Source organism: Dichomitus squalens, assembly GCF_000275845.1.
Source record: "Dichomitus squalens LYAD-421 SS1 unplaced genomic scaffold DICSQscaffold_18, whole genome shotgun sequence".
Classification (NCBI taxonomy): domain Eukaryota; kingdom Fungi; phylum Basidiomycota; class Agaricomycetes; order Polyporales; family Polyporaceae; genus Dichomitus; species Dichomitus squalens.
The window spans coordinates 258,686-267,939 of record NW_006766900.1 but is presented as its reverse complement, the minus strand read 5'-3'; the positions used below and the strand labels follow the sequence as shown (position 1 = coordinate 267,939).

The window sequence follows — 9,254 nt, the reverse complement described above, 5'->3', positions numbered from 1 at the left end:
ACAGGGTATGGAGTGCCCGCGTGGGGAGCCCGTTGCGCTCGCAGAGCGGTCGTGCATCGCGTACATGGGCACGCTCGTACGAAACGGTGAGTGTAGCGGATACGGTAGTAGGTGTGATGAACGTTGAATATCTGTCCCCAGGCCGAGGCGCGGGCGTGGTGATTGCGACAGGGACGCAAACAGAGTTCGGAGTGATCTTCTCGATGATGCAGGACGTCGAGGAGAAGCGGACCCCCCTGCAGCTCAGTATGGATGAGCTTGCGAAGAAGCTGTCCATGATTTCGTTTGGTATCATTGGGGTCATCTGTATCTTCGGCGTGATTCAGCACAAGTCGTGGCTCGATATGTTCACCATCGGAGGTACGCCAATTCGATTTCTGGTGATAAGGGATCGACTGCTAACGACGTTGTTTCGGTGAAGTACAGTGTCGCTTGCTGTTGCGGCCATTCCGGAAGGTCTGAGGGGTGCTTGGGCGTGGTAGTCGGGATGGCGGGCTGTGGGCGCTCGTGCTGGGACGGATGTTGTAGCCGAGTGTAGCGGATGCAAAACGCACCAGAGAGAAACACTGACATAGACGTTTTCTAGGGCTGTATAGGGCTGTATAGGGCTGTATAGGGCTGTATAGGGCTGTATAGGGCTGTATAGGGCACGGGGGGACACTGGGGGATTGTCAGCGGCGGGAGAGGCCATTTGGGTCTTTGGCAGACGTTTTTCCAGGCAGACCTGTCGTGTACTTTAGAGCATGTACAGTACAGTACAAACAGCAATATATCTCTTTACAAGTCCAGTAGAGTTCGAGTTCGAGAGTGCGAAATAAAAGGCAACAAACTCGGACGGCAAACACACGTCACCGTACATCCCGGTCGCCTATCCGACGCGCGACTCGCTCTCTGTCCGCCACCACCTTGTCCGAATGTCAACTGCTCAATCTCAACTGCCTGGAGTACACCAAAGGCTCCGGCATGCGAGACCGCTCCCAACGCACCTCTATCAAGGCCATCCCAGCGGCGGCGGAGACAGACGAGAATGTAAGTGAGCCAAGTGTAATGCCAGAAATACACGGTATCAAGCAGCGGAGAGGGCTTGCTTGTCAAGGTACGTACCATCTCAATCCACCTCGCCGTCGCACTCCGCTACGTCCGTACCAAACAGCGGAGCGCGGCACCCGCTCGCCGCACCAGTCTTCGCAGTCAGTACCAGCCCGCCTTCCCCTCGTCTCTGCCAGCCACTCCTGCGTCCCCGCCATGATCCTCAATGTTGCGGCCAAGGCCAAGGCTACATCGAGTCAAATTGATGAGAACGAGTCATCTCGACCACCGGGGACTCAACGGTGCAACAACGCGGGGGTCATGAGGGCGCGCAGCTAGGACCCCCACCAGGTTGAACGACGAGCCGCGAGCCGCTGCATGGCAAGATTTATGGCCATGCGAAGGGCGAGCGTACGACAAGAGCGGCATTGGGACCGATGGGCTAGCCCTTGATGGACGGTGTGTCGTGGAGAGATCCTCGCGAATGCGGCCGGCGGGCCGTGAGGGATGCGAATGCAAGGTGTCCGGCAGAACGTAGTGTCGGCCGCCGGAGACGCAGCAGCAGAGCGATGGCCACGGAGGATTTGGAGGTCTTATATGGGCCAGGACAATGTCATGGTGCAGATGTGCTTAGAGAAGTACGGCCGAAAGTATTGAGCCCCTTCCCAACAAACCGCCATCTCCGAGGTACCGACCATGATCGCTCGGGGCCCTGCCGCAATGCGGACATCGGTACCGAATCTGCGTGCTCTGAGATATTAGCACAAGGTACGCGATCGCTTCACGCTCAACTCACCAAGATATCCGGTGTCACCCCGTCACAGACAAAACCAAGTGAGGTGAGTGGTAGGGCTTTGGCGGTGGAGCGAAGACTCGCTTTGCTGCGGTAGCAGGCGAGCTGCACCTAGTAGCACGGCTGCCTCCATGTCGGATGGCGAGCCACTCGCCAGTCGCCCAGATCGAGCCAGTGTTGCAGCTTCTTTGAGGTCGCACGGAGAGGCACATCATCTGTGATGAGTGTTTGTCCCCGACCTCCTCAGCCAGCTCGATGATCGTCAGCGGCGATAGCGGCGTGGGCGAGGATGAGTCTTGGCTTAGCTGTGCGCCATCGTTGGAGATGTTGAGCCACCCGGACGAAGTTTTCGGATTGCCGCTGAATGGGAACGGAGACCGTCTGGACACCTCCGCTGCCCGGAGACCTTTTGTTGCGCTCGGAGTTGCTGCAGCGCCCGGACGACACGGTCCCGGGCTGGGCAGTATCAGCGTAGATCTCTGCACCGAGAATTTCGACGGCAGTCGTGGCGTAAACGAGTGCAACCGCAAGTGCCCTTGCCATGTGCTTGAAGCGGACGAGGCAGGTGTGAAGTGAGATAGGTGTCCCGTGAGCAGGCGGCAGCGGCGGCGGCCCTAGCCACATTCTCTTTGGAGGCGATGTCGAGAGCTCGCCCGATATCGCAGGAAAGGCCGTTAACAAAGATGCAGCATACAGCATACGGAGCGACAGTGACGGCGCATTGCTGCTGCTCGCGCCGTCGCTGCGGTACGTCTTGATCGCATGGTGTCGGGTCGTGTCGATGGATGAAGGGGGAGTTGTCGGATGGAGTAGGATGAGCTGGAGATGGGATGAGGGTACGGACGAGTGGGGGAATAGAGAGACAGTGCGATTGAGCAGCAGATGACTCAAAATAGCGACACAGGTGGGTCACAGGTAACCATCGAGAAACGGCCGGCAGGAAGATGTTGTGGCTATCGGCAGGGTGCATAGTACCAAGCTCTTACGATATGTTACCGGTAGTCATTGATGTTTCTCAGGCTCATCGGCGGTGCACGGCGGAAAACGGTGGTTGTTGCTTGATGATCGTATTTGGAAGCGGAGTCAGGGCGAGCCAAGCGAGTATCGCTAAAGGCTTCGGTGCGTACGTCGCAACCAAAATATTCATCCGTTCGTTTCACAGCAACGAGTACATGTGTGTAACTACAGCGTGACTCGGTAGTGAGCAGGTAGGCCAGCAGAGAGCGAGCCAGAGTTGCACTCATCATGGATTGCAGTCGCCGGCAGCGGTGAGCAATGTATACAACGTGAGTGCACTGTTAGCAGGCGCAAGAGTGGAGAGGGAAGGCCAGCAAGAGGGTGATTGAGAGGCGCAAGCCGAGTTCGCGCTTACATCCGACGTCGTGCGGCTATCGTCCCGCCACAACCATCCGTTGCCCGCTGCCTCCAGCGTTCCTTATTTTCACCCTTCCAAGTCACCTAGAACATGTAGAAATGCGCTCAACAATACGGCTCATATGCCATCCCAGCTTACAAGGTACGTGACATTCACGAACCGTGTGTCGACTGATAATTCCCGCAACGCCATCGCTCTCGAGCACCTTCTGCCAGCTCACAATCTTCTCCCTCTCCTCCCTCTCCTCCCTCTCCTCCCTCTCCTCCCTCTCCTCCCTCTCCTCCCTCTCCTCCCTCTCCTCCCTCTCCTCCCTCTCCTCCCTCACGCTCACCTTCACACCCACACCCTTCATCTGACGTCCTCGGTGCCCGTTGCTGGCCGCATTACCCTCGCCTGCATTGCAATGGCCACCTCAGGCATGTCTGCTTTCGTCACTCCTTGGCCAGCATCACCACCTCCACCACCTCCCATCCAAGGGTGCAGGGACACAGAAGACAGTGGCAGTTGGACCTACATAAGTGAGTGACTACTGTGTTCAATACACCGCTCCTTGTCCTCACGAGCAGGCCGTTCGCGAGGGGCACATGACACAATACTCGGTGTTTTGCCTCGCACAATGCGGCTGCAGTATCGTACTTGTTGGCACATGTCACTATCTGCTTGGGCTCTGCTAACACACCCGATCTGTCCTTGACTCATCGCCCGAGACTCTATTCCGACCACTTGGTTTCCAAGGCCACAGCATTGGAGGCAGCTTCGTCCTCAAGTGATCACGTAATGGGCAAGGAATAGCTCAAGCACCAAGATCTCCAGCGGGAATATTCTGGCACACAAGTAAGTCTCGTATTGCGACTTCACAGGGAGCGGGGCGCACCATCGTAGCTCAAGGATTTTGGTATACTCCCACCAGGGCGAGTCACACGAGTTGTAGCACGGCGTCTGGCCTGAGTCGAGCAGGTTCAGGATGAAACCATGTTTTAGTACAGATGCGAACGCGAGAATGTGTGCTTTCACGGTGGCAAACCCTCCAGACGTCCTTTAACATCACTGCCCGAGAGATCTCCCAGCCGTGCTGACGGAGGCGAAGGTCGTTGAGGTCCTTCGACCTTCCCAGAGGAGTTCTTGAGGGCGAACATCTAGACGATGCATCCGAGCACCGCGCCGGGATTGGAGAAGTAGTCAATAAACCTGTGCAGGAAGGCGTTGCCCACGTGCGGGCTCGTCTTTGTGAGCATCCATTCGCATAGCAAGAGGGTGGGCACGGAAGGGCTCGGCGGTCAGAAGATGCCAAGGTCAAACAGCTTGCCACCGGTCAAAGTCGTTATTACGGCTACGGGGCGGCCGATGTGTACAGTGCGATCTACCGGAAGTCCAGATTTCCGGTCGTGGACCTACAAGGTACGCGGCAGCCTATTCACGAACACCGCCGGCTCCTGATGTGTTGTTGTCAAGGCTTCAAAATCTCATCAGAGAGTTATTTACGGCTGTACATACCATCATGGCAGTGTCTGCATTAGCCTGGCGAGACACGTCACGTCTGTGGGAAGGCTGACGAGGCGCTCTCCGTGCTTCGTGAACATGGCTGCCGAGGGTGTCATTAGGGTGCTAACTTGCGTTTGCTGTCTTGCCCTCCAATGTCCTCGCTCGCCACGAATGTATCCCGGACTCGTATAGCTATGTAGTAGTCTGTAGTATGTGTTAGGAGAGATACGGCAGCAAAATGCAGACATTATGAACATGCCTTCCTCGAGGTCCCGCCCGCCGCCAGCAACCCTGCTGATGCAGCGACGTTTGGGCGTGCTTTTGGCTTGGGAAAAAGGCACGAGAATGCTGTCCGAGTGTGTCACGCATAGTGCGAGCCGTTTCCCAGGCGGTCGCATGCGTACACGAGGCGGGAGACCATGTTGCCGTGTGGAAAACCGGTCGAAACGACCGCATTACAAACCGCTTCGTACCGTCCCGAAGTGAGTGTTTCCCGTGTCGTAACCGTGCGTCCGTCAGGTTTGTATCAGTTCCCCGCCACGGGTAGGCATATTGCAAAGGGAATTTGCAATTTTGCTCAGATTTCCTGTGTTTCTCGCAGAGAACGTCTCCTTGCGCCCCAAATCCTGCCTTGTATGGATGCAACGTAGTTGTCCCACATACGCCTAGAGTGCATGAACAGTATTCAAGTTGTTCCGAGGCCGCCGGGCCAACAGCGCAGCTGGTACGCCTATCTCGTCCTCAAGGTACCAGCCCAACGCCCATGGACCCGACGGGAACGTGGGATTGTATAACTGCTTCTTGTGCTTGGGAAAAAGCTCGGATGAGCAGGAAATATGCACGCTATCCCCCCTGCATCGTTTCCGTGGTGTTCAAACGCAGATACGGCGCAGGAGAGCGCGCGCACTTTCGGACGCAATGAAATCGCCCGAACGTGCGCAATTTTGAAAGTCATCCACGGACGACGAAACTGGGTGTGATCGGTGCGGAAAATGCAGCAGATCATGTTTTCGGCAGCCTCCCGGCCGTCGCATGAGCACACGAAGCGGGGGAGGACGTTCTCATTCAGAGGCCATGAAATCGGCCAAAACGACGACATTTGAAACAGCCTTGTATCCTCCCGAAATTTATGCTAGCTGTCGCATAACGATGCACACGTCGTTTGATGAATGGTATCCTGTCAATCGGGGGAGAATTGCAAGAGAGAATCGCATTTCTGGCTAGATTTGGTACATTTCCACAACAATTCGCCCCCTCACGACGCAGACACGGTGTTTCACCAATACCCGCTGGCTGTCCTGAGTACCCCTCGCACCATATAGCAATCCAAAAATCAATTCGAGGCCGTCGGACAAGCGACGCGGCCGGTACACCCATCTCGTGCTCGAGGTACCGGCCCAGCGCCCATCGACCCGACCAAAACACCAGTTCTCAAAACACCTCTCCAGGCTGTGAAAACCATTCGCATACGTGGTCCATAGGTGGTGCACGCTGTCTGCGCAGTTTCACCGCGTCCGCATGCAAACACCGCGCGGGAGAGGGCGCGCACTTTCGGACGCAATGAAAACGGCCGAAAGTGCGCAATTTCAGAACTTGTCAGAGCGCGGTCGAATCAGTTTCGTTCGGTGCAGAATGAGCCGTGGAATGCGTTACTGACAGTTTCCTGCCGCCGCAGGAGGACGATCAACAAAAAATGCATGTTTCGGTGTGGCAGCCCGCCGCCCAATGCTCGCCATTTCGCAAAGTCCTGGGAGCGTCGAGTCACAGCGAGCCGAGCGAGCATACTTCGCGCAACGCTTCGGTACGTGCGTTGCAACACGGGTATCCATTCGTTCGATTTCCGAATCGACCGGTACATGTGCGTAACTACAGCTACTTGCGCCCACCACCGCCGATGTTTCCAGAGTCCCAGCACCAACTGGTGCAGCCTGCACACACCATCCCAGACGTCCGTTGTTGCACCCATTGCACAACATCCCCGACGGCGTGCGCGCAGAGGGAGAGGTCACAGGTCAGTATCGCCTCGGCAGCCGTGGTCGTGCAGCACGGCGGTCGAGCGATACCGTCCCTGCCACGGTGCGAACGTGATGAGATGACTAAACTCACCTGATTGCCCACGGCTGCGTCGTACCCCGCCGGCGGACTTTGCGAACGGCGTCCGCGTCTTCGAGCGACGGGCGGACGCCGTGCTGTACGTACAGCGGCAAACGCCCCGGGCCATTCATTGTTGCGTCGCTTTGCTCGCGTGGAGGGACAAGCGTTGAGATCAGCCATGGCAAAAAGACGTTGGACGGTACGTCTACCAAGGCGGCAGGCGGCGACGATCGAGCTGTCCGCACGGTCGCGGCCGTACGCAAGCTCGACCGGAGCGTGTTCGACGATTGTGCAGTAGCAGGACATGGCCGGGGGGGGGGGGATGCGCTGCGTATTCCGTCATGGTTCGGCTCGCCCGCGTCATGCTTGGGTGGGGCTCTTACGTCGCACGTCGCGGAACGGTCTCCGCGTGCGCTGTTCGGGCCCGTTCGAGCCGACTTGCGTACGTCCAAAGTACAGGGTCGAAGGACGGTGGGGAGAGGGCGAGCGCGGTTCGCGCTTAGGATGGCCGGGCGACTGGGAGGTCGCCGTCGAATGGCCGCCGGTGCGAGAGACGGCGGGCGGCTTGGGCGAGCGTGTGCGTTTGGGGCACAGGGTGGTGCCGGACGATGGGGAGCACGCGCTTGGCGTGCGTCCGTGCGTAAGCGGCGGCGATCGCAGAGAGACGGGGCGAGACGAGACGAGACGGATCGAGATGGGACGGACGGGTTGCGAGGGAGGACGTACGAAGCGGGTTGGGAGAGATCAGCCGAGCCGGACGGGTGTATAAGAGGGGGGCGGAGCATAGGCTGGTTGTGCAGGCTCGCTGAGCTGTTCCTGCCCGGTTGTCTGGCGTGTGCTGTGGTTCTGTTGAGGGCGTTTGTGCTGTCCTGCTCGGTCTGGTTGTTGACGGTGTGGTGATGGTGAGTGATGCTGTAGCGGCGGGGAGAATGAGCACTGACGATGGTCGACATGGCAGCTTCGGCCAACTCATGGACCGCGACGGGCGTTGACCGCGACGGGCGTTGACCGCGACGGGCATTGACCGCGACGGGCGTTGACCGCGACGGGCGTTGACCGTGCGGACAAGTCGATGAGGAGGGTGTAGACGGCGACGGGCTGGTGTTGGTGGGACGTTTGGGACGGCGGTGAGGTGTTGTCAAAGTCGGTTGGGGTGAGGGGGAAAGGTAAGCGGATGGTGTGTGTTGGAGGGCAGAGATCGGAGGGGACGAACGCAAGGGATATTATGGATAAGGCTCGGTAGATGTCATGTACTCACCGAATGGGATTGGTTTGCGGCGTAGTCGGCCTGTCTGGTGAGAATGGGCATGTAGGTCGAGAAATGATGGCGTTTGTCGGGCTGAGCACGGTGAGGATGTGGGTGGGATTGCTCGCAGTTGCGTATGGTCTTGACCGTGCGGACAACTTGATCGCTTGCTCGCCCTGGCCTTGCATGTCAAGACGGCGGACGAAAGCACGGGCATGAGTGACCTCGAAGGACGCGAGCGCTCGAGTAAGAGCTCACCGCCTGCATTCGTGTGCTTCCTTTTTGAGGCGTTGGTGCGACGGTGTTGGTGCGACGGTGTTGGTGCGACGGCGTCGGTGCGACAAATGAGGGTATACGGCCTGCTATGGACGAGTGCCGAGTGCCGAGTGCCGAGTGCCGACATGCTCTGCGCGGTGCATGTACTGTGTGCGGTGCAGAGTCACGCTCGGAGTGCGCAGGGGACGAGGACGGCAGAATGCAGTCACTGACCGAAACCTGCGCAGCAACTTGAGCTCGGATTCCGGAGACGAGGACTGGGGCGGCCTTGGGACTGAAGCTGGAGCAAGCAGTGCGGAAAGCGACGAAAGCGAGCAGTCCAGCCGCGGAGGGCAGCCAATGAGCGCGCCTGACATGTGTTCAACAGCCAATGGGAGCGTGCGCGCCCTGTTCGTCAGTTCGATCCCGGAGTTGGCCAAACATTTTGCGTGCATGTTTGTCCGACCGTGTCTATTTCCGCGTGAAAGTACTTGGCTGCCACCACTTGCTCTGCTACCTCCAAGACCGACTCTGCACTCATTCTGCGTTTTATCTCACCTGGCACGGACTGTGGGTACACTCGTCGACCGCATAACTCTCCTCGGTGCTTCGTCTCGCTATGGACCGCAAGCGACCCGGCCAAGCGTCCTCCTCTTCCGGTCGTGCAACGTACTCGGCGAGTTCCCGTGCTCCGGTATACGCCCAGTACCGCAGCGAATCACCTCCAGCATCGGCATACTTCTCCCATTTCTCCGGAGACCACCATGAGGAACCTCAGCCCACACACCCGGACGCGAACGCGCACTTCGCATACAGCACGACGCTACGGAGACATACTTTGGAGGGACCGCTTGGAATCCCAGCGACACCTTCGGGAAGCAGCATGCCGTCGTTAGGAGAACTCCGGGGCGCAATGGAGACGGAGGGCGTAAAGGGTGTCTGGGTCCGCGACGGTCGGGAGGCTCACGGCTGCGTTCACG

The 9,254-nt window shown here is 58.2% G+C and overlaps 3 protein-coding genes across 3 annotated transcripts; 1 reads left to right on the top strand and 2 right to left on the bottom strand.

Annotated features, from left to right (window-relative positions):
- Positions 1 to 717: 717 nt before the first annotated feature.
- On the bottom strand, positions 718 to 2,376 carry DICSQDRAFT_155620 (uncharacterized protein). The gene is made up of 2 exons (XM_007366478.1): positions 1,826 to 2,376; positions 718 to 1,770 (listed from the first exon to the last, which is right to left on the bottom strand). The coding sequence occupies exon 2, from the start codon at positions 1,105 to 1,107 to the stop codon at positions 778 to 780; it is 330 nt and encodes a 109-aa protein (XP_007366540.1). The 5' UTR covers positions 1,108 to 1,770; positions 1,826 to 2,376; the 3' UTR covers positions 718 to 777.
- A 4,716-nt stretch (positions 2,377 to 7,092) lies between these two features.
- DICSQDRAFT_137240 (uncharacterized protein) lies at positions 7,093 to 8,592 on the bottom strand. Its single transcript, XM_007366477.1, has 3 exons — positions 8,278 to 8,592; positions 7,715 to 8,200; positions 7,093 to 7,651 (listed from the first exon to the last, which is right to left on the bottom strand). Exons 1-2 carry the CDS (start codon positions 8,420 to 8,422, stop codon positions 8,028 to 8,030), a joined length of 318 nt encoding a protein of 105 aa, XP_007366539.1. The 5' UTR covers positions 8,423 to 8,592; the 3' UTR covers positions 7,093 to 7,651; positions 7,715 to 8,027.
- A 301-nt stretch (positions 8,593 to 8,893) lies between these two features.
- DICSQDRAFT_170849 (uncharacterized protein) lies at positions 8,894 to 9,247 on the top strand (the record flags this gene model as incomplete). Its single annotated transcript, XM_007366476.1, has 1 exon — positions 8,894 to 9,247. A coding segment is annotated over one exon (354 nt), but the record flags the coding sequence as incomplete, so codon positions are not given.
- Between the last annotated feature and the right edge of the window lie 7 nt (positions 9,248 to 9,254).

What these genes read in the sequence shown, in the direction of transcription:
- DICSQDRAFT_155620 (XM_007366478.1), bottom strand. Translation starts at nt 1,107, where the DNA reads ATGGTACGTACCTTGACAAGCAAGCCCTCTCCGCTGCTTGATACCGTG.
- DICSQDRAFT_137240 (XM_007366477.1), bottom strand. Translation starts at nt 8,422, where the DNA reads ATGTCGGCACTCGGCACTCGGCACTCGGCACTCGTCCATAGCAGGCCG. An exon ending in GAAGCACACGAATGCAGGCG is followed by an intron (nt 8,201 to 8,277) that starts GTGAGCTCTTAC and finishes TTGACATGCAAG; the next exon opens with GCCAGGGCGAGCAAGCGATC.